At 44.7% G+C, this 24,131-nt stretch overlaps 1 protein-coding gene and 3 pseudogenes across 13 annotated transcripts in view; all 4 read left to right on the plus strand.

The window, feature by feature from the left end:
• The window catches only part of LOC147060988 (protocadherin gamma-C5-like), a 147,437-nt gene that overhangs the window by 115,467 nt on the left and 7,839 nt on the right, over positions 1 to 24,131 (plus strand). For 2 of the 12 annotated variants that reach the window (XM_085931635.1, XM_085931678.1), the window contains exon 1: positions 12,514 to 14,952. The exons of 6 other annotated variants lie outside the window; for them this stretch is intronic. In XM_085931635.1, the coding sequence (XP_085787761.1) occupies positions 12,514 to 14,952 (2,439 nt within the window). Of the gene's footprint in view, positions 1 to 12,513; positions 14,953 to 16,092; positions 18,553 to 19,527; positions 22,211 to 24,131 lie in introns of those variants that run through there. 4 more of the 12 variants (XM_085931626.1, XM_085931652.1, XM_085931617.1 and 1 more) reach the window with 2 other exon arrangements.
• Positions 89 to 2,662, plus strand: LOC147061006 (protocadherin gamma-C5 pseudogene; annotated as a pseudogene).
• On the plus strand, positions 3,757 to 6,239 carry LOC147061007 (protocadherin gamma-C5 pseudogene; annotated as a pseudogene).
• Positions 8,566 to 11,013, plus strand: LOC147061008 (protocadherin gamma-C5 pseudogene; annotated as a pseudogene). The gene is made up of 3 exons (XR_015068321.1): positions 8,566 to 10,346; positions 10,428 to 10,533; positions 10,756 to 11,013. The product of XR_015068321.1 is annotated as a protocadherin gamma-C5 pseudogene (transcript).

The raw sequence follows: 24,131 nt of genomic DNA on the forward strand, positions 1-24,131 counted from the left end.
ACTACTTTTGCTCGGATGGCTTGAGATGTTTTTATGGAAATATCCCCAGTGGATGGACAAATTGCCGTGAAGAGGATGAAAATGAGGATGTTTGCTTTATAACGGAGCAAGGATGACAAAGACAATAGGATACAGAGACTGGAGATGGCAGGCTCTTTTGTGGCATTTTCTTTTGTGGACTACAGTGGATGCTCAGACTCGTTACAGCATCCCAGAGGAGCTCAAACAAGGTTCGGCGGTGGGAAATCTGGCTAAAGATCTGTCTTTGGGTCTGTCTGAGATATTAGAGCGCAAGATGCGTGTCGCCGCTGAGGCTGGTAAGCAGTATTTCAGCGTGGATGCGGGGAAGGGCGAGCTGCTGGTCAGCGACAGGATAGACAGAGAGGCTTTATGCGGACAAAGCGCCAGCTGCGTGCTCCCTCTGCAGGTCGTTCTCGAAAATCCCTTACAATTGCATCGAATTGAAGTGGAAATCAGAGATATAAACGACAATTCCCCTCGTTTTCCCACACAAGTAATTAATCTTAAAATACCAGAATCCGTTGCAGTGGGTACACGTTTTCCTTTAGAGAGTGCAGACGATCCTGATGTTGGAGGCAATTCTCTGAAAACATACACGCTAATTAAAAACGAATATTTTTCTTTGAAATTCAAGGAGGCAAAAAATGGCAAAACTGTTCCTGAAATGATGTTAGAGAAATCTCTGGACAGGGAAAAAATGTCCACTCATCAATTATTACTAACAGCATTGGATGGGGGGAACCCTGTTAAATCTGGAACGTGTAAAATTATAATTGATGTGCTTGATAATAATGACAATGTGCCTGTATTTGATGAAAAAGAGTATACTGTCTCTTTAAAGGAAAACAGCACCAAAGGAACATTTGTAGTGAGGGTAAAAGCTACAGATGCAGATGATGGCGTTAACAGTGAAATTAAATATTATTTTGGGTCCCGCACCCTAGAAAACGTTTTGTCAACATTTGAAATTAATGAAAAAACTGGACAAATTGTTTTAAAGGGAGAATTAGACTATGAATCATTTGCATCTTATCTGATTGACATAACTGCTAAAGACAAAGGTGTACCTGAGATGGAAGGGCACTGTCAATTACAGTTAGATATTGAAGACATTAACGATAATGCTCCAGAAATTGTTCTGACTTCTAAGCCCAGTCCTGTACAAGAAGATGCTCTTCGTGGCACAATGGTGGCTTTGATTAGTGTCAAAGACATTGACTCTGGAAATAATAGTAAAGTAACACTACAATTACCTAAAGGCTTGCCTTTTTCACTTAAACCGTCTTTTTCTAATAATTACGCACTAATCACAAATGGTGCTTTAGACCGAGAGAGAGTGTCTGTGTACAACATTGAGATTACAGCAACTGATGCGGGCTCTCCACCTCTCTCCGGTAAGAAAATGATCACTGTCAGCATCACTGATGTTAATGACAACCCTCCTAAATTCTCTCAGAGCTCGTATAATGTTTATTTAAAGGAGAACGGAGTAGCAGGCTCTATATTGTACTCGGTGTCCGCTAGTGACCCGGATGCAGGTGAAAACGCTAAAGTGTCTTACTCCATCGTGGACTCCAAAGTGCACGACGTGTCCGTGTCGTCGTACGTTTACGTGAACTCTGAGAACGGCAGCATCTACAGCATGCACTCTTTCGACTACGAGAAAGTCAAAGTGTTTCAAGTTGTGGTTGAGGCAAAGGACCAGGGCTCACCTTCGCTCAGCAGTAGCGCCACCGTCCATGTTTTCATCTTGGACCAGAACGACAACACCCCCACCGTCATATACCCCTCCCCTCACGCCGCCACCCACCTGAGGGTGCCCCGCTCGGCCAAGGCGGGCCACCTGCTCACCAAGCTGACGGCCGTGGATGCCGACTCGGGCCACAACGCGTGGGTCTCGTACAAAGTGGCTGAGGCCACGGATGCCTCTCTGTTTACACTCACTTTGTACACGGGGGAGGTGAGGACTAAGCGCTCCGTGTCCGAGCACGACGACTCCTCTCAGAGGCTGATCGTAGAGGTCAAGGACGATGGGGAACCGGCCCAGTCGGCCACTGTCACGCTGTCCATCCTGCTGGAGGACGGTGTGAGCGAGCCCATCTCGGAGCTCAGACACAAGGCGCCCGATTCCGGCAAGAAAGGCGGCACAATCACGCTCTATCTGATTGTGTCTCTGGCCTCTGTGTCCGTGCTGTCTCTACTCACTTTGCTCGTCTTGGCCGTCAAATGCATGAGGAGCAGCGCGAGCGGCGCTACTTGCTGTGTGAGGCGGACACACTTTGACGAGGACAAGAAGCCCAACAGAAATCTGCAAATTCAGCTCAACACCGACGGACCTATCAAGTACGTGGAGGTTCTGGGAGGTGACGTCATGTCCCAGAGTCACTCCTTCAGGTCGTGCATGTCTCCCATGTCGGAGTACAGTGATTTCACTTTGGTCAAGCCCAGCAGCACCACTGACTTTAAGGAGGTCATCAGCGTCCTAGATGCTTCTTTGCCTGACAGCACTTGGACCTTTGAAAGCCAGCAGGTGAGCCTATATGATAAAGCAGCTACTTTTGTTTTCACTCAAGGAAAACTTGCAGCACTCTACCTTCTCAGCATTAACACTTGTTTACTGTCCTTGTTCAACCAGTTGTGATCAACAACTTTTGGTTGACATGCATCAGTGAATTAATGAAATTTGCTCATTACTGTTGAAATCATAATCGTGGTTGGAGTATCGTATGTTCAAATATGCTTGCTGTGTACATTGGAATAATTCAACAGTATTACATACAGTTTATGTTTTATTCCATTCCCTTAGTTTGATTCAGATTTCTTAATATTTTGCCCACTACCCCATACATTGATCATGTTGTTTTTGGTGACGTCTTGCCTCATTTGCGTTGCCTTAATAGTTGTCATCAAACAGTGGTTCAAATGAATTTGGTTTTGAATGCTGATAATTTACACTTTTTGACACAATTATTGTTTTGTTTTTATAAATTTTTATAATTATGACTTCACATTTCCCTTGATATAACGCTTAATCTGCATTATTAGTAGTTTTGAACAAATCTTAAACACTGCCTTTTTTTAAGAACTGAGCATTTTTTCAGTCACTGTATTTTACTATACCCTTCTCGGTTCTTTGCACTCAATACATCCGCTTTGATGGCAGCAAATGTAGATTGTTTGGTGTTGTAATCCTCTCAGAAAAAATATTCAGCACCCTAAAGTGTGGAAAGCGACGCTGAACACATTTTAGAATAAAAGCTAAGGTTCTTTTCAGTCTGATATTAAAATGTAAACACGTCTGTTAAATATTTCAGACATTGATGATTATTCATGTTGCATTTGTAGTGACTTAAAGGGTAATTTATTTCCATCAACATAGGCACATACTGTATGATGACATCTTCACAATACCTCTCCAAAACCCCATAAAATGGTTGAAAAGTGGAAGATGTGCTGTGTCTTTAAGAGTGAAGGATGGTCACTTTGCTTCTGATTGGCTGGTGGACGTGCAAGCCATGAACCAATAGAATTGAAGACTGTACAAAGCAATCTCGTCCCAGCCCCCACGCAGCTCATACTGGTACAGAATGCACTGCGCTTCAGCACAGACAGAAAGGAATCAGCTCGTGTGAAACGAATTTAATTCACTACTTTTGCTCGGATGGCTTGAGATGTTTTTATGGAAATATCCCCAGTGGATGGACAAATTGCCATGAAGAGGATGTAAATGAGGATGTTTGCTTTATAACGGAGCAAGGATGACAAAGACAATAGGATACAGAGACTGGAGATGGCAAGCTCTTTTGTGGCATTTTCTTTTGTGGACTACAGTGGATGCTCAGACTCGTTACAGCATCCCTGAGGAGCTCAAACAAGGTTCGGTGGTGGGAAATTTGGCAAAAGATCTGTCTTTGGGGCTGTCTGAAATATTTGAGCGCAAGCTGCGTGTCGCTTCTGAGGCTGGTAAGCAGTATTTCAGCGTGGATGCGGGGAAGGGCGAGCTGCTGGTCAGCGACAGGATAGACAGAGAGGCTTTATGCGGACAAAGCGCCAGCTGCGTGCTCCCTCTGCAGGTCGTCGTTGAAAATCCCTTACAATTGCATCGAATTGAAGTAGAAATAAAAGACGTCAATGACAATGCTCCCAGTTTTCTCAAAAGTGAACATGTAATAGAAATAGCTGAATCCACCGTTGTCGGTGTAAATTTTCCCCTGCAGAATGCAGAAGACCCTGATGTTGGAAGCAATACAGTAAAGACATATACGCTCAGCAAAGATGAATGTTTTACATTAAAAGTTAGAGACATTGACAATGGAAGAAAAATGCCCGAATTAGTGTTGAATAAATCATTAGATCGTGAGAAAAAAGCTGTTCATAATTTAATACTTACAGCACTTGATGGTGGCAACCCTGTCAAATCAGGAACTTCAAAAATTAGAATAAAAGTTCTTGACTTTAATGACAATGTTCCTTTGTTTGATCATAAATCATATAAAATATCCATCCAAGAAAACAGCCCAAATGGCTCTTTTGTCATTACAACACATGCGACAGACATAGATGATGGTCCAAATGGTGAAGTAGAGTACTCTCTCGGAATACACACACCACCATCAGTGCTGGCATTGTTTCACATTGACCCTAATAGTGGAGATATATTAATAAAAAATAATTTGGATCATGAACAACAGTCCTCTTATCGAATTGAAATTACTGCAAAAGATAAAGGCTTCCCAACAATGGAAGGTCGGTGCAGTGTACATGTTGATGTGTTAGATGTAAATGACAATGCACCAGAAATATTATTGACATCTGAATCGAGTTTGGTACCAGAGGACTCTTCAATTGGAACGGTTGTAGCTTTGCTGAGTGTACGTGACCCTGACTCTGGCAAAAATGGAGAAGTGACTTTGAATCTTCCCAAGGGCCCACCTTTTACTCTTAAACCATCATTTTCTAATAATTACGTGCTGGTCACCAGTGGAGCTTTAGACCGAGAGAGTGTCTCTGAGTACAACATTGAGATTACAGCCTCTGATGCGGGCTCTCCTCCTCTCTCGAGTAAGAAAATGGTAGCTGTCAGCATCACTGATGTTAATGACAACTCTCCTCAATTCTCTCAGAGCTCGTATAATGTTTATTTAAAGGAAAACGGAGTGGCAGGCTCTATATTGTACTCGGTGTCCGCAAGTGACCCGGATGCCGGTGAAAACGCCAAATTGTCTTATTCTATTATGGACTCTAAAGTGCACGACGTGTCCGTGTCATCGTACGTTTACGTGAACTCTGAGAACGGCAGCATCTACAGCATGCACTCGTTCGACTACGAGAAAGTCAAAGTGTTTCAAGTTGTGGTTGAGGCAAAGGACCAGGGCTCGCCTTCACTCAGCAGTAGCGCCACCGTCCATGTTTTCATCCTGGACCAGAACGACAACACCCCCACCGTCATATACCCCTCCCCTCACGCCGCCTCCCACCTGAGGGTACCCCGCTCGGCCAAGTCTGGCCACCTGCTCACCAAGTTGACGGCCGTAGACGCCGACTCGGGCCACAACGCGTGGGTTTCGTACAAAGTGGCTGAGGCCACGGATGCCTCTCTGTTCACACTCAATTTGTACACGGGGGAGGTGAGGACTAAACGTGCCGTGTCCGACCACGACGACTCCTCTCAGAGGCTGATCGTAGAGGTCAAGGACGACGGGGAACCGGCCCAGTCGGCCACCGTCACGCTGTCCATCCTGCTGGAGGACAGCTTGAGCGAGCCCGTCTCGGAGCTGAGACACAAGGCGTCCGAGCCCAGCAAGAAAGGCGGCACAATCACGCTTTATCTGATTGTGTCTCTGGCCTCGGTGTCCGTGCTGTCTCTGCTCACTTTGCTCGTCTTGGCCGTCAAATGCATGAGGAGCAGCGCGAGCGGCGCTACTTGCTGCATGAGGCGGACATACTCCGATGAGAACAAGAAGCCCAACAGAAATCTGCAAATTCAGCTCAACACCGACGGACCTATCAAATACGTGGAGGTTCTGGGAGGTGACGTCATGTCCCAGAGTCACTCCTTCAGGTCGTGCATGTCTCCCATGTCGGAATACAGTGATTTCACTTTGGTCAAGCCCAGCAGCACCACTGACTTTAAGGAGGTCATCAGCGTCCTGGATGCTTCTTTACCTGACAGCACCTGGACTTTTGAGAGCCAGCAGGTGAGCACTACTTTTGTTTGACCTCAAGGACAACTTGTACAAGTGACTTCTTGTCATGCACATTTTGTCACTGTTTGTATTCAGTTGTTAGTGGACCAGCTTTTCCGTTTGCTACTCAGCCTCTTGGGTGCTGTATTCACATTGCAATGCTATTTAAATGCATGAACTGCAAACACATTTCAGGTGAATAACTTACATTTAAGACCAAATGGTAAACCAAATGGTGGCTTCGGATTGAGGCATAGCAAAATGATGATGAGATAAAATAGTTTGTTTTAGGGTGTAATGTGCGACTTGCTTCCCACCCCACAAAAAAAACATTTTTTTTTTTTCCATATTTCCCAAAATTTTCATTGAGTTGTGAAAAAAAATCATCTTTGTCTATAACCATGTTTTGACTCTAATTTGAAACCATAAATAAGAACCAAGTAAATAATCATTTTAAACCCATCATATTGACACTATTCTCATATTTAAAAGCCATGTCACAAACATAAAACCCCAAATTTGCTTCTATTTGAGTCTTTAAAACCTGTTACTGTCAGGTCATAGTTACTGTTTTAACAAACCTGAGGTGTGCTGAGGTTTTTATTGTAAAGGTCCCCTTAACGTTTGCTCTTTGTCCAGCATGAGATGCAAATTTTGGCTCTATTTTTTATGACATCAATCAATTGCATTAGGTGGCTGAAGGTAAGTTTATTTTACGTATTTGCTATCACAACTAATGGTCTGAATCCCAGAAACAAATGTAAATATGAGCTAAATCAAAATGCACACAAAGAAACAGTATAGGGCACAACAGTGAGGGCGGGACTTTGCAATATCCGTCACCACAGGACTAATTATTGGAAGGAAAAAAAAAGTCACTGGGAATAATTTTTGTTTTTACTTAGCTGCATTCGGCTCCTCGTAGAAACAATAAAACAAAATGATGTATAGAACTTTGAAATGTACCTGAACGGAGTGTTTGGTTTAAAAATAGTAGTTTCCCCATAATCTCTTTCCAACATTTTAAATGATTTTGGCTCTAAAACAGGCTATGTTCATCTACATTTTAAGAATATAAATAGTCTTTATTATGGTAAGTGGTAAATTAAAATCCCGCAAAGCGTATTCAGCCTTCTGTATGTCAGTCGCTCGAATTCCTTACATAGAAAGTGTTCAGCACCATGGTCAGCGACATTTGCGTCAAGAATCTGTTGAATTAAAACGAAGATTTTCAGAATTTTTTTTATACTTCCCATTGGATTGACATTTTGTCTAAAATATATGACTTAGATTCAGTTTTAATAACCCTTACGTGTTGGGGAAAATTTTATTTTACATACTTCTGTCTCAAGGCGGTATCGGTGAAAGCAGCTTTTGTCATTTATGGCGTACTACCGCCACCTACTGGTGTAAAGTGAGACTAGATTAATTTCTTTTTGAAAGTGAAAAGGCCATTGAAAACAACCAAATATAGTTAAATTTGGACAGTGCTGGGGGTCAATAAAAAACATTTGTTCTTCTAAGTGCAACAAAAACATCATATTACTGCTTTCAGAGAGATAATACTGTGACTTTAAGAGAGAATGTCGATCAGCTGGCTCCAGATTGGCGGGTGGAAATGCAGCCGTGAACCAATAGAATTGAAGACTGTACAAAGCAATCTTGTCCCTACCCCCACACAGCTACGTCTCATTAACACAAGAAAGCACTGAGCTGCGGCACAGACAGAAAGGAATCAGCTCGTAATTTTTAACATTCAAACGGATATAAATGTGTTGTTTTGCTCAGATGGCTTGAGCTGTTCACTTTGGAAATATCCCTGTTTGCATGGATGGACCAATTGTCGTGATGCTGATGAGGATGTTTGCATTATAACGGAGCAAGGATGACAAAGACAATAGGATGCCGAGACTGGCGATGGCGGGCTCTATTATGGCATTTTCTCTTGTGGACGACAGTGGGTGCTGCTCAGACTCGTTACAGCATTCCAGAGGAGCTCAAAAAAGGTTCGGTGGTGGGAAATTTGGCAAAAGATCTGTCTTTGGAGCTTTCTGAGATATTTGAGCGCAAGCTGCGTGTCGCCGCTGAGGCTGGTAAGCAGTATTTCAGCGTGGATGCGGGGAAGGGCGAACTGCTGGTCAGCGACAGGATAGACAGAGAGGCTTTATGCGGACAAAGCGCCACCTGCTTGCTTCCTCTGCAGGTCGTTCTAGAAAATCCCTTACAATTGCATCGAATTGAAGTGGAAATAAGAGACATTAACGACAATTCACCTCTTTTTCACACGAATGAATTCTCATTAAAAATAGCGGAATTAGCCTTAGTGGGGACTCGTTTCCCGCTGGAAAGTGCGGAGGATTTAGATGTTGGAAGTAATTCAGTAAAAACGTATACTTTGGCTAAAAATGATTGTTTCACATTAAAAATGAAGGAGGTAGAGGATGGTAAATTAGTTCCTGAGTTAGTGTTACAAAAACCACTGGATAGAGAAAGGAAATCTTCTCATCAGCTCCTACTGACTGCTTTAGACGGAGGGAATCCAGTTATGTCTGGTACTACACAAATTACTGTTATAGTGCTTGACAATAATGACAACTTCCCCGTTTTTGACAAAAATGTATATAAAGCGTCCTTACAAGAGAACGTGGCAAAAGATGCGTTTGTACTTAAAATTACTGCGACTGATGCAGACGAGGGACAAAACGGAGAGGTAGAATATTTTTTTAGCACTCGCACACCCGATTCTGTGTTGTCTGTGTTTAAATTAAACTTGCAAACGGGGGAAATTTTTTTGAAAGGAGATTTAGATTATGAAAAAGCTTCATCCTACAAAATTGAAGTCACTGCTAAAGACAAAGGAATCCCTGAAATGGAGAGTCACTGTCGTGTGCAAATTGATGTTATTGATATAAATGATAATGCTCCAGAAATTATCCTCACATCAGAACCGCAGCCGGTTCGGGAGGATGCACCAAGCGGATCTGTTGTGGCTCTGCTTACTTCACGTGATGTAGATTCTGGTAATAATAGCAAAGTAACGTTGCAGATACCGAGAGGGTCCCCTTTTATTCTTAAACCGTCTTTTTCTAATAATTATGCGCTGGTGACTAGTGGTGCTTTAGACCGAGAGAGTGTGTCTGTGTACAACATAGAAATAACAGCCACTGATGCAGGCTCTCCTCCCCTCTCGAGTAAGAAAGTGATCAGTGTCAGCATCACTGATGTTAATGACAACCCTCCTCAATTCTCTCAGACCTCGTATAATGTTTATTTAAAAGAGAACGGAGTAGCAGGCTCTATATTGTACTCGGTGTCTGCAAGTGACCCGGATGCAGGTGAAAACGCTAAAGTGTCTTACTCTATTGTGGACTCTAAAGTGCACGACGTGTCAGTATCGTCATACGTTTACGTGAACTCCGAGAATGGTAGCATCTACAGCATGCACTCTTTCGACTACGAGAAAGTCAAGGTGTTTCAAGTTGTGGTTGAGGCAAAGGACCAGGGCTCGCCTTCACTCAGCAGTAGCGCCACCGTCCATGTTTTCATCCTGGACCAGAACGACAATGCCCCCGCCATCATATACCCCTCTCCTCACGCCGCTACTCACCTGAGGGTGCCCCGCTCGGCCAAGTCTGGCCACCTGCTCACCAAGCTGACGGCCGTGGACGCCGACTCGGGCCACAACGCGTGGGTCTCGTACAAAGTGGCAGAGGCCACAGACACCTCTCTGTTCACGCTTAATTTGTACACGGGGGAGGTGAGGACTAAGCGTTCCGTGTCCGAGCACGACGACTCCTCTCAGAGACTGATCGTAGAGGTCAAGGACGACGGGGAACCAGCCCAGTCGGCCACTGTCACGCTGTCCATCCTGCTGGAGGACGGTGTGAGTGAACCCGTCTCGGAGCTGAGACAAAAGGCGCCCGATTCCGGCAAGAAAGGGGGCACAATCACGTTTTATCTGATTGTGTCTCTGGCCTCGGTGTCCGTGCTGTCTCTGCTCACTTTGCTCGTCTTGGCCGTCAAATGCATGAGGAGCAGCGCGAGCGGCACTACTTGTTGCGTGAGGCGGACACACTCCGACGAGTACAAGAAGCCCAATAGAAATCTGCAAATTCAGCTTAACACCGACGGACCTATCAAGTACGTGGAGGTTCTGGGAGGTGACGTCATGTCTCAGAGTCACTCCTTCAGGTCGTGCATGTCTCCCATGTCGGAGTACAGTGATTTCACTTTGGTCAAGCCCAGCAGCACCACTGACTTTAAGGAGGTCATCAGCGTCCTCGATGCTTCTTTGCCTGACAGTACCTGGACCTTTGAGAGCCAGCAGGTGAGCGCTGCTTTTGTTTAAACTCAAGGACAAATTGCAGTACTCTGTCTCCTCGGACTGCACACCTTGTCACAATTGTTATGTAACTATTTGTGATTCATTCTTCAAGTTCGGCTGCTTACACAATCACTTATTAACTAATTATATTTGAGCGCTGACGTTCAGTTTTTGAAAGTTGAAATATCTTAAAGTTGCATTTGCAATAAGTTTTTTTTTACCCAGAATAGGATGGATGGCGTTACAGCGGTTACGCTGAAAAAACATCAGCACCACAGCAGCGGACAGCGACTTCAATCGCGCAGTTGTTTATGGGAGGATGGACGGTGTTCGAATGAATCTTTCAGTTATATACAGGGTTTTTATTTATTTATTTATTTATTCATTTATTTGCTTTCTTACATAGCTATTAGTCCAGTATATTGTGTTTACGTCAGAAACGGTTTCATAAATGTTACACAGAAACAATCCAACAGTGTGATTTGGGGGAGATTTTATTTATTTATTTATTTATTTATTTATTTATCTATTTATTTATCTATTTATTTATCAAAACTATATTGACCATTAACAAGGCATACACTAGAATTTACTTTTAGGTATTTTAGTATGAACCATCTAACAATATAAGAATATTTTATGTGCAATAGGTCTACCAAGCGGATCGACATGCTGTAGCTACAATAATACACAATGGCTCAATATACAGTTGCATTATTATTGAACAACAATTAACATAACTTTTTATCAGTATTCATAGGCTTTCAATACAGACAATAACGTTAATCGTCGGCCAAACAACAAAACCTTCTATCTGAATAAAAATAAAAAAAGTTTTTTCCAGGAAACGAAAACGGTTTAATTTTATTATAATATGAGCTTCAAGCTATACAAGCATAATGTACCGTTCTCGGTGTCTGTCTCTCTATGATATGTTAACAAATACATCCTATGTATTTTGCCGCTTTCATTGTGCAAGTCCCCCCCCCCCCTTCTTTTTTTTTTTTACTTTTATTAATTTTTTTTGGGCATTGAAATGAGTTAACATATCTTTCAAAATATTAATTAAACGAAACTGAATTCGTTCAACCAGTATCACAACATCGGCACCTATTTTCAAACACACTGAAAGCTCAAGTTACCATTCCAAATATTTTTAAAACTCAAAGACTACAATGTCTCAAAAAGCAGCGCGTTAATCAAGTGTTTAATTGTGACTTTGGGATAAAGTCATCTAGGGGACGTGTTAAAGCACCACATGATGACCTATATGTTACTCAGAAAATGCCTGATCAAACCCAGCACCTTGAGTGTGGACAGCGGCTTACAAAAAAAATACTTGGGTCATGATTTAACTTTGTTTTTTTTCATTAAACAAATGATTACTGTTATTACAAAATACTGTATAGTTTTCTAAATTATTATTATTATGATTGGTCCTAGTAGTAGTAGTTGTTATATTATTATTATTATTATTATTATTATTATTATTATTACTATCAATATTATTATCAGGATTATTATCAGGATTATTATTAGGATTATTTGCACTTTAGATTTCTTATAGAATTGTCATTTATGTTGTGTTGAGTGCGGCAAACAGTTGTCTGTATGTCACACTGAAATGATTAAAACTCCAGGGAAGTGAAGCGATGGTATGACTTTAAGACGCAATGGAGATCAGCTTCTTTCTCATTGGCCGGTGGAAGCGCAGGCAGTAAACCAATAGAATTGAAGACTGTACAAAGCAATCCGGTCCCAGCCCCCACGTAGCTCATACGAACACGCAGAATGCACTGCGCTGGAGCACAGACAGAAAGGAATCCGCTGTATATTTTCTTAACCATTTAAACAAATCGAAATCAGTAGTTCTGCTCATATGGCTTGAGGTGTTTATTGTGGAAATATCCCCCTTTTGTGTGGATTTTACAATTGCCGTGAAGAGGATGCTGATGAGGATGGTTGCGTTATAACGGAGCAAGGATGACAAAGACAATAGGATGCCGAGACTGGCGATGGCAGGCTCTTTTGTGGCATTTTCTCTTGTGGACTACAGTGACTGCTCAGATTCGTTACATCATCCCAGAGGAGCTCAAGAAAGGTTCGGTGGTGGGAAATTTGGCAAAAGATCTGTCTTTGGGGCTGTCTGAAATATTTGAGCGCAAGCTGCGTGTCGCTTCTGAGGCTGGTAAGCAGTATTTCAGCGTGGATGCGGGGAAGGGCGAGCTGCTGGTCAGCGACAGGATAGACAGAGAGGCATTATGCGGACAAAGCGCCACCTGCGTGCTGCCTCTACAAGTAGTGGTTGAAAACCCTTTGCGGTCGCATCGAATTGAAATAGAAATTAAGGATATTAACGACAATTCCCCTCGTTTTCCGTCGCAAGAAATAAACCTTAAAATACCAGAATCCGTTGCAGTAGGTACACGTTTTCCTTTGGAGACTGCAGATGATCCTGATGTTGTTGGTAATTCTTTGAAAAGTTACACACTAAACAAAAACGAATATTTCTCTTTAAAATTTAAAAACGAAAAAAATGGTATGAGTGCCCCAGAATTAATATTAGAAAAATCATTGGACCGGGAAAATATGTCTATTCACCAGTTGCTTTTAACGGCGCTGGATGGAGGTAACCCTGTAAAATCCGGAACATGTAAAATTATAATCGATGTGCTTGATATTAACGATAATGTTCCTATTTTTGATGAAAAGGAGTACAAAGTTTCCTTGAAGGAAAATAGCACAAAGGGAACATATGTATTGAAAGTAAAAGCTACGGATAGTGATCATGGTTTTAACGGTGAAATTAAATATTCTTTTGGCCCTCGTACTCCAGAAACTGTTTTAGCAATATTTGACATTGATGAAAAAAATGGGCAAATAATTTTAAAGGGTGAATTGGACTATGAAAAATCCCCGTATTATCTGATTGATTTAACTGCAAAGGACAAAGGTGTACCTGAAATGGAAGGGCACTGTCGACTGCAGCTTAATATAGAAGACATAAATGATAATTCTCCCGAAATTGTTCTGACTTCTAAACCCAGTCCTGTACAAGAAGATGCTCCATTTGGCACAGTAGTGGCTTTGATTAGTGTGAAAGACATTGACTCTGGCAATAATAGTAAAGTAACTTTACATCTTAACAAGGGTACACCGTTCTCCCTCAAACCATCTTTCTCCAAAAATTATGAAGTTGTTACAAGTGGCGCTTTAGACCGAGAGAGTATGTCTGTGTACAACATTGAGATCACAGCCACTGATGCAGGCTCTCCTCCTCTCTCTAGTAAGAAAATAATAGCTGTGGACATCACTGATGTTAATGACAACCCTCCTCAATTCTCTCAGAGCTCGTATAATGTTTATTTGAAGGAGAACGGAGTCGCAGGCTCTATATTATACTCAGTGTCTGCAAGTGACCCGGATGCCGGTACAAACGCCAAATTGTCGTATTCTATTGTTGACTCTAAAGTGCATGACGTGTCCGTGTCGTCGTACGTTTACGTGAACTCCGAGAACGGCAGCATCTACAGCATGCACTCGTTTGACTACGAGAAAGTCAAAGTGTTTCAAGTTGTAGTTGAAGCAAAGGACCAGGGCTCACCTTCGCTCAGCAGTAGCGCCACCGTCCATGTTTTCATCCTGGACCAGAACGACAACGCCCCCGCCGTCATATACCCCTCCCCTCACGCTGCCACCCACCTGAGAGTGCCCCGCTCGGCCAAGGCGGGCCACCTGCTCACCAAGTTGACGGCCGTGGACGCCGACTCGGGCCACAACGCGTGGGTCTCGTACAAAGTAGCGGAGGCCACGGACACCTCTCTGTTCACGCTCAATTTGTACACGGGAGAGGTGAGGACTAAACGTGCCGTGTCGGACCACGACGACTCCTCTCAGAGGGTGATCGTAGAGGTCAAGGATGACGGGGAACCAGTCCAGTCGGCCACCGTCACGCTGTCCATCCTGGTGGAGGACGGCGTGAGAGAACCCGTCTCGGAGCTGAGACACAAGGCGCCCGAGCCAGGCAAGAAAGGCGGCACAATCACGCTTTATCTGATCGTGTCTCTGGCCTCAGTGTCCGTGCTGTCTCTGCTCACTTTGCTCACCTTGGCCGTCAAATGCATGCGGAGCAGCGCGAGCGGCGCTACTTGCTGCGTGAGGCGGACACACTCCGACGAGAACAAGAAGACCAATAGAAATCTGCAAATTCAGCTCAATACCGACGGACCTATCAAGTACGTGGAGGTTCTGGGAGGTGACGTCATGTCTCAGAGTCACTCCTTCAGGTCGTGCATGTCTCCGATGTCGGAGTACAGTGATTTCACTTTGGTCAAGCCTAGCAGCACCACTGACTTTAAAGAGGTTATCAGTGTCCTGGACGCCTCTTTACCTGACAGTACCTGGACCTTTGAGAGCCAGCAGGTGAGCAGAATTTTGACCCGCTTTCCAAAAAAAGAATAATTTCCAACGTCAAAGCACAGAACAGGAAAAACTTACTTGTGCTTGTGAAACCAGAATTAGTTGGATGTCCGCATTTTTTGTGTGTGTATATTTGGATACATGTGCAGTGTGTTTTCACATCGAAATGTACAAAAAATAATCATAACAACCTGACAAACATGGCCACTGTTATGTCGATTTCAAGTTGAATGTTTTAGCGCTATACTTAAATGGACAGTGGAGAGCAGTGCTAATATTGATAATGCCCACTTGCAATCTGGAGAGAGGCTTTGTTCCCATGACTAACCTTAAATATATTTACACGCTTCGTGCCATGAAATAAGGGAGCCCATGCCAGTTTTGATGGTTGGTAATTCCTTCACATTGTAAAATGACGATTGTGCGGTAGTAGTTAAATACGACTGGCCATACTATCAGGTACACCAGTTTAATGGATTGCGATGCACTGAGATGCATTTTTATTTTTTATTTTTCCCAAAATGTAGCTACACTATAAGTCAAACTTGTATTTAAAGGGAATGGAAAAACGTTCAATATGGTACAGTGCAGTTCTGCAGTTTTTCCACTACACCCATATAATAATTATATCGCAAAGCATTTTCAGTCTTTCATTCAAAATTGGTTATTATATTTTTAAAGGGAATATTTTTACTCACCTCTTGCAAAAAATTATTGGAATAGCAGGTATTTGCAATCTTGTGAGCAATTATCTCGTTGGTGTTTTTTTTAATCTCATCATTTTATTAAAACATTATGTGTTGATATATTCTCTCTGATGCTTTTCTTGCTCTCTATTGAGAACAGATGCGAATGTTGGTGTGTAAGAGTGATACCGAGATCGCCTCTGATTGGCCGAGCAGATGGATGCTATGCGCCAATAGCAATCTGAACTGTACAAAGAGATCTTCTCCCTCCCCCATACGACCGAGCACCGCAACCACAATGCTCAGTATAGAGAGGAGAGGGTGTATATCTGGCATGTAGTACCATTATACTTCATTTTATTTTATTCCTGACTATGGATGGATATTTTTTTATTGCGTCACGTGCTCGGAATATGGATTATGCCCTTATGGTATCGTCTTCTGTGGATGGGAAGTGATGCATTTTACTGAGACAGGGATGACAAAGACAATAGGATGCCGAGAGTGGAGATGGCAAGCTCTTTTGTGGCATTTTTTCTTGTGGACTACAGTGCATGCACAGACTCGTTACAGCATCCCAGAGGAGCTCAAGAAAGGTTCGGTGGTGGGAAATTTGGCTAAAGATCTGTCTTTGGGGCTGTCTGAAATATTTGAGCGCAAGCTGCGTGTCGCCGCTGAGGCTGGTAAGCAGTATTTCAGCGTGGATGCGGGGAAGGGCGAGCTGCTGGTCAGCGACAGGATAGACAGAGAGGCTTTATGCGGACAAAGCGCCAGCTGCGTGCTCCCCCTGCAGGTCGTCATCGAGGACCCGTTGCAATTGCATAGAATTGAGGTTGAAATACGAGACATAAATGATAACTCTCCCAGTTTTATTTCAAATGCGTTATCCTTAAAATTGGCAGAATCTGCAGCTGTGGGCACACGTTTTCCTTTAGAGACTGCAGCGGACCCAGACGTGGGAAGCAATTCAGTTAAATCATATACCATCAGTAAAAACGACTGCTGTTCTCTTAGAATAAAAGAAATAGAGGGTGGAAATCCTGTCCCTGAGCTTGTGTTAGACAAGCCTTTGGACAGAGAAAAGAAGCCTATGCATAAAATATTATTAACTGCGGTAGATGGGGGCAGTCCGGCAAAGTCAGGCACATCAGAAATCACTATAAATGTACTTGACAACAATGATAACTTTCCTGTGTTTGAGAAAAACGTCTACAAAGTAACCGTGAGTGAAAAGGCTGTAAGGGGGACCATTATAATCAGACCTAAAGCAACAGATGCAGATGAAGGGTCTAATGGTGAAATTGTATTCTCTTTTGGATCCAGAACTCCAGATCCTGTGTTGTCCTTGTTTGATATAAATCCCATTACTGGTGAGATCACTTTAAAGGGGGAATTAAACTACGAGACAACAAAGTCATATGACATTGACATAACTGCTAAAGATAAAGGCAGCCCCGAGATGGAGGGTCATTGTCGTGTGCAGGTTGATGTGATGGACTTCAATGATAATACTCCTGAAATTGTCCTCACCTCTCAGCCAAAGCCTGTTCGTGAGGACGCACAGAGCGGAACTGTTGTCGCCCTCATTAGTGCTCGTGATCTCGACTCAGGTAATAATGGTAATGTGACATTACACTTGAAAAGGGGATGCCCATTTGCCCTAAAAAGCTCATTTTCTAATAATTATGCGCTGGTGACCAGTGGCGCTTTAGATCGGGAGAGTGTGTCTGTGTACAACATTGAGATTACAGCCACTGATGCAGGGTCTCCTGCTCTCTCTAGTAAGAAAGTGATCGCTGTCAGCATCACTGATGTTAATGACAACCCTCCTCAATTCTCTCAGACCTCGTATAATGTTTATTTAAAGGAGAACGGCGTAGCAGGCTCGATATTGTACTCAGTGTCTGCAAGTGACCCGGACGCAGGTGAAAACGCTAAAGTGTCTTACTCCATCGTGGACTCCAAAGTACACGATGTGTCCGTGTCGTCGTACGTTTACGTGAACTCCGAGAACGGCAGCATCTACAGCATGCACTCGTTCGACTACGAGAAGGTCAAAGTGTTTGAAGTTTTAGTTGAGGCAAAGGACCAGGGCTCGCCTTCGCTCAGCAGTAGCGCCACCGTCCATGTTTTCATCTTGGACCAGAACGACAATGCCCCTGCCATCATATACCCCTCACCCCACGCCGCCTCCCACCTGAGGGTGCCCCGCTCGGCCAAGGCGGGCCACCTGCTCACCAAGGTGACGGCCGTGGACGCAGACTCGGGCCACAACGCATGGGTCTCGTACAAAGTGGCGGAGGCCACGGACACCTCTCTGTTCACACTCAATTTGTACACAGGGGAGGTGAGGACTAAACGTGCCGTGTCCGAGCACGACGACTCCTCTCAGAGGCTGATCGTAGAGGTCAAGGACGACGGAGAACCGGCCCAGTCGGCCACCGTCACGCTGTCCATCCTGCTGGAGGACGGCGTAAGCGAGCCCGTCTCGGAGCTGAGACACAGGGCGCCCGAGGCCGGCAAGAAAGGGGGCACAATCACGTTTTATCTGATTGTGTCTCTGGCCTCGGTGTCCGTGCTGTCTCTGCTCACTTTGCTCGTCTTGGCCGTCAAATGCATGAGGAGCAGCGCGAGCGGCACTACTTGCTGCATGAGGCGGACAAGCTCTGACGAGGACAAAAAGCCCAACAGAAATCTCCAAATTCAGCTCAACACCGACGGACCTATCAAATACGTGGAGGTTCTGGGAGGTGACGTCATGTCTCAGAGTCACTCCTTCAGGTCATGCATGTCTCCAATGTCGGAGTACAGTGATTTCACTTTGGTCAAGCCCAGCAGCACCACTGACTTTAAAGAGGTTATCAGCGTCCTGGACGCTTCTTTGCCTGACAGCACCTGGACCTTTGAGAGCCAGCAGGTGAGCAGATAACTGTCAAGTGACATTATTTTAGAATTCAGGTCATTGTTGTGTATATATTTTAGTAAATGGCACCGTTTCAGTCTGACATGTTACACAGGTAGGCTATTTCGTTTTGCTGCAAAAATAATCAAGCAATATGTCGTACTGGCATTGTGTAATGATTCGAAAGAGAATTAACGTGTTACAGCAGTATACAGTAGATTGTTTGATAAATAATAACCACAATAATAGTAGCAAATAAAATCATAGATTGTTTGATAAATAATAACCACAATAATAGTAGCAAATAGAATCAGGCAATGCTTGAGTACACTGAAGCGCTATGTTAGGTTGTGTTGCTCATTTCCCCCACATAATCTATTTTTGGCCTAATTTAGATGGTGGAGTGGACAAGCCATCCCAAATGACTGCAAACTTCGATAAGTACTGTTTAATCAGGCATGCAGGTCTTTACATATAGGAAACTGACACTTAAAATTGGAAAAGGGTTCATCCAAAACTCCAATTTTGAGTGGAAAAAGTACTTGAAAAAATATATCGGAGTAAATTCCGCAACTTCTTTTGAAAACCTTTGACCGGTATTATTTTGTGCGGCATCTTGTACAATTTCTGAGGTCAGTCCGTTTGGATATGGCGCCCCCTTATGGGTGAAAGTATTTTCCAAACTTTTTCCCCCACCACTCGCAACAAATGAATCCCCCCCCCCCCCACACACACACACTTCTTTGAACTTAGTAGGCTATATTTGCACGTCCTTATTTTCTATTTTTTGGTGGGTGGGCGCAGAAATTATTGAGTTAGTGAAAGGGGAGTAAATGAGAAAACTAATTTGCAGAGTCTTAGTGCACGCGGGGAAGCGTGTGCTTATGAGAGATGTTTGTTGCGTCTGTGAGTGAGTGTGTGTGCTGCAATGAGGGGGGAGGCCTCTTGTGTCATCTCCACGCCCACGAGTGGAGCGAGGCAGGAGAGAAAGTAGCCTGAGCGAAGTTGGAGTGGAGGGGGGCGAAGTTGAGTTTTTCGGCCTCGTTTTCCCGTGAAAGTCGGCGGTCATGATTGCGTCAAAACTTGCCATCCCTCCCGCCATGCGGATATATTTCCCGCCGAACTGGACGGACTCGTCTTAACCTAAAACAATAATGGATACAAAACGGTGAGGGAAGAAGTTTCAGCGTTTTCCTGGACAATGGAGTGGAGGCAGAGGAAGCGCCCCGCAGGAGGGAGCCAGCTGTCGCGCCTCTTGTGCTTTCTGGCATGCCTCTCCTCCGCCTTCGCCCAGCTGAGCTACTCCGTGTCGGAGGAGCTCAGTCCGGGATCCATCGTGGGCAACATCGCAAAAGATTTAGGCTTGAGCACTCAGGCCATTGTCCAAAGGGGGCTGCGGGTGGTGTCTGAATCAGGCACTCAGTATTTTGAGGTGAGGCAAGCGAGCGGCGATTTGGTGATTAAGCAGCAGATTGACAGAGAGCAGATGTGCGAGTTGGGTTCGTCCTGCTCACTACACCTTCAGATACTTTTGTCGGATCCTTTGGAGATCCAACGAGTCGTGGTGGACATCGTGGACGTGAATGACAACGCTCCGAAATTTTCCACCAGCAGCGTGTCTTTGGAGGTGTCCGAAGCCGCCGCGCAAGGAACGAGGTTCCGCTTGGAGAGTGCGCACGATCCGGACGTGGGGACCAACTCACTACGCACATACCACCTCGCAGAAAATGACTTTTTTATATTGAATGTCGAGACAAAAAGTGACGGCAACAAGTTTCCAGAGCTTGTGGTGGACAAACCTCTTGACAGGGAGGCGCAGGGCTCGTTTGAGCTGCTGCTTACGGCTGTGGATGGGGGGCAGCCGCAAAAATCAGGCTCCACGCTGCTTCTCATTAAACTTTTAGACGTCAACGACAACGCGCCTATTTTTGAGGAGTCTGTTAAAAAAGTGAGCTTGTTGGAGAATGTGGCACTGGGCACTTTAGTGACGAAATTGAACGCCACGGATGCGGATTCGGGTCGCAATGGAGAAATATCATTCATGTTTAGTAAATACACGCCAGAGCGTGTCGTTAAACTTTTCACCGTGGATACGAAGAGCGGGGAAATTCGTGTGAATGGCGAGGTGGATTATGAGAAAGCTACATCCTATCACATCACGGTGCAAGCCCGAGATGGGGGTTCCCCAGCGATGGAGGGCTCCTGCAACGTCATCGTGGACGTCATCGACGTCAACGACAACGTGCCAGAGGTCACTCTGACGTCACTCACAAGCCCCATCCAAGAAAACTCCGCCCCTGAGACGGTGATTGCCCTCATCAGTGCTCGAGATCTGGACTCGGGCAAGAACGGTGAGGTTAGTTTAACCATTCCACAAGGTCTGCCATTCAAACTCAACTCAGCCTTTGGCATGCACTACAGCCTCACCACGGCGGGGGCGCTCGACCGTGAGCTTGAGTCCGAATACAAGGTGGTCATCAAGGCCACTGACGGCGGCTCGCCCCCCCTGTCCTCGCAAACCACCTTTGTGGTAAAGCTCTCCGACGTCAACGACAACGCCCCCACCTTCTCCCAAAACTCCTACTCGGTGGACATCCCTGAGAATAACGCCCCGAGTGCTCCCATCACAGCTGTCTCTGCAACTGACCCGGACCTGGGGGACAATGCTCGCATCACCTACTCTATTCTTCCAAGCATGGTGCAACGTTCCCCCATTTCTTCCTACGTCTACATCAACCCAGAGAGCGGCCAAATCTTCAGCATGCGTTCCTTGGATCACGAGCAGCTGAAGGCCTTCCGTATCGAAGTCCAGGCCCGTGACGCTGGGACGCCACCTCGGTCCGCCAACGTCACTGTCCATGTATTTGTAGTGGATGTGAATGACAACGCGCCCATGATAGTATACCCTGCGTTTCCACCAGACAAAGGACTTCAGCTCAGTGTGCCCCCATCAGCTGGACCGGGGTATCTCATAAACAAACTTGTGGGGGTGGATGCGGACAGCGGGCACAATGCCTGGTTGTTTTACTCCATCGCCCCGGGACCGAATGCTGGCATGTTCCGTATCGGGGCGCACTCTGGCGACCTCCGCACAGCCCGCAAGTGGGCTGAAGAAGAGGAAGGCTCCACTTATGACATTGTGGTCATCATCCAAGACAATGGCGAGCCGCCCAAGTCCAGTCGGGTTAACATTACGATCACCGTGGACGAGAAGGGAGTAGCGGATGATGCTCCGGCGAGACCTCACCACACGCCGTTCTCGCCGCGCAGCGGGATGTCGGACATCACCTTGTACCTCATCATCTCTCTCGCCTGTGTATCAGGTGTGTCTTTTATTACTTTTGCCATCCTGATGGTACGTTGCCTGAGGCACCGCGGGGACGGGATGGGCGACTCGGACTGCTGCTACTGCTGCTACAGTAATCAGCGGTCCGGCCGCTACCATCAAAGGCCGGGCAAGGACCTGCACCTGCAGCTCAACACTGATGGGCCCATCCGTTACATGGAGGTGGTGGGAGGCCCCCAGGATCCGCACACGCGCACTTACAGGCCCTGCTACTCCACCATATCCAGCAGGAGTGACTTTGTGTTCATGAAGACGCCAATGATGAGTCACAACAACACGCTCAACACCACTCTCAGCAGGAAGCACCTTATGAACTCGGCCAGTGAGGTGAGGAGACGACAGTGGGTTTGGGGGGGAACCACAAAATTTCTCAGCGGATTATACTCCCTGGCCCCAACTTTAGGCACACCTGTCCTACAAAATCTACCTTACTCATTCAAATCGTTTAGTGGCAGTGGCAGTTTTACAGGTTAACCCCACAAATTTGCCTATTTGTGGATATTTTGGGGGCAATGTATGCACTGTTTTTATGTTCAGATGCCATGTCTAGCATTGAAATTATTGATTTGCGGCCAAGGAACTATGTTGATGTCCAGGAAGCGCTTTATTTTGTCAGGTTGTACCTTCATCAGATAGAAAAAAATGTTTTGATGCCATTTTGTCGCATTAACAGTTGCAAAGCTATTCGGGTGGGCTTCAGTTACAGATTACAAGAGCATTCACAATTTTCAAACTATCTACAACAATCATACCATTATCTTAGTTCAAGAGTGTTAGTTAGCATAACTGTCACTAAATCAACCCAACAAATCAAAAGCCATTGATGTGACACCTCTGTTGTTAGGCAACTGATGTTGTAGCACGATTTTAAAAAACATTATGTTTTTAAAGGCAGAATTGTGGCTCTTTAGTTGGATTGTGTTAGATTTTCAAGTGAACTTTTCTTAATCAGTTTGGGATCTCCTTGGGTCTTTACTAGCTGGTTCCAATATTTTAAACAACCATGTTAAGAGAGAGGGTGTCAAATTGAGGAATCTTGAGTGCTTCTAGCAGATGGTAAGAACGAGACATCGGATTAAAAAAAAGAGTTTCTCTTATAGTGACTTAGTGGCGAGAAAGATGAGAAGAAAAAGACAACAGAGAAAGATGGGACATGAAGGAGAGGAAGGCAGGCAAAGGAAATACTCAAAGGAATGGAAGAAACAAAAACACACTATGGTTCAGACAGGAAGTCACGGGGTCATATGTATGGCCTCTGACTTCCTGTTGTCCGCTGATGAATAGTTGCAGCACTCTGTTCTTACTTCCTTGGTCAAAATGGTGCCTCTCCTAAGATTCAAAAGTATGAATCATCCTCATTCAGATTATGGTTAATTGTACCTGAAGTGAAGTCATACTATACAGCACAAAACAATGTGAACTTCCCGTCATAAGGTTTTCATGAAGCTTTTGGCCATTCTTCCTCTACACTGAATTAGCTTTGCCCTGAGGTCAGCAGGGTGCCATCTGTCGCAGTGTTCCCACGTGACACGTGCTTGCAATGAGGACAAGGGAACTAGTGAGGAAGATAAAGAGAAAAGGGATGGGTGGCTTTACACACACGGCAACAGACGGGACTTTCTTTAATGCTTTTAGAAGGCCGGCCATCACATTAGCGCGCCCGTGCTTGAGGTTGCGAGTGATAAGTGGGACACACAAAGAGCCCCACGGTAGCAGGAAATTTTTAGAAACGAGCCGTGAGCCCTAGTGACTAATGTTCCCTCGCTTCCAACGCCATTCTTTTGTAACAAGCTGTCCGGAACACTTGGTTGAACATGCCCTCAGCAATGTTTAAAAATAGAATGTCCTTCCTGTCATCTGCTCACCATTGAAAGCATCCCATTTTGGAAGTGTTAAAGTAATCAATACCAAGGTCGTGTGTTTTGTTAGCTGTTCATAGTTTGTTTATGTGCAGGCTAGTCAGGTTGTTAGGCAAATACAGCACACTCGTTTGGACATTTAAGCATTACATGTACCAAACTGGCTCATGCAGTTATGGGAAAATGTCCTCAGGGTTTTATCAGTTAACCGGTCGTGTTTGTTCAATAAAATTAAACGCACGCCACGTTTCCTACTGCGTGTGTTCTTCCTTTCAGCAGCCATTGAGCTGAGCAGGAATAGATGAGAAATTCTACAACCTATTCTGTGTATGTGTGAGAGAGAGAGATTGTCAGACCAACAGTACAAAAAAATGACTTCCTCCTTTCAG

The sequence above is a fragment of the Syngnathus leptorhynchus genome, chromosome 2 (genome assembly GCF_054491065.1).
Source record: "Syngnathus leptorhynchus isolate UIUO chromosome 2, UIUO_Slep, whole genome shotgun sequence".
Classification (NCBI taxonomy): Eukaryota; Metazoa; Chordata; class Actinopteri; order Syngnathiformes; family Syngnathidae; genus Syngnathus; species Syngnathus leptorhynchus.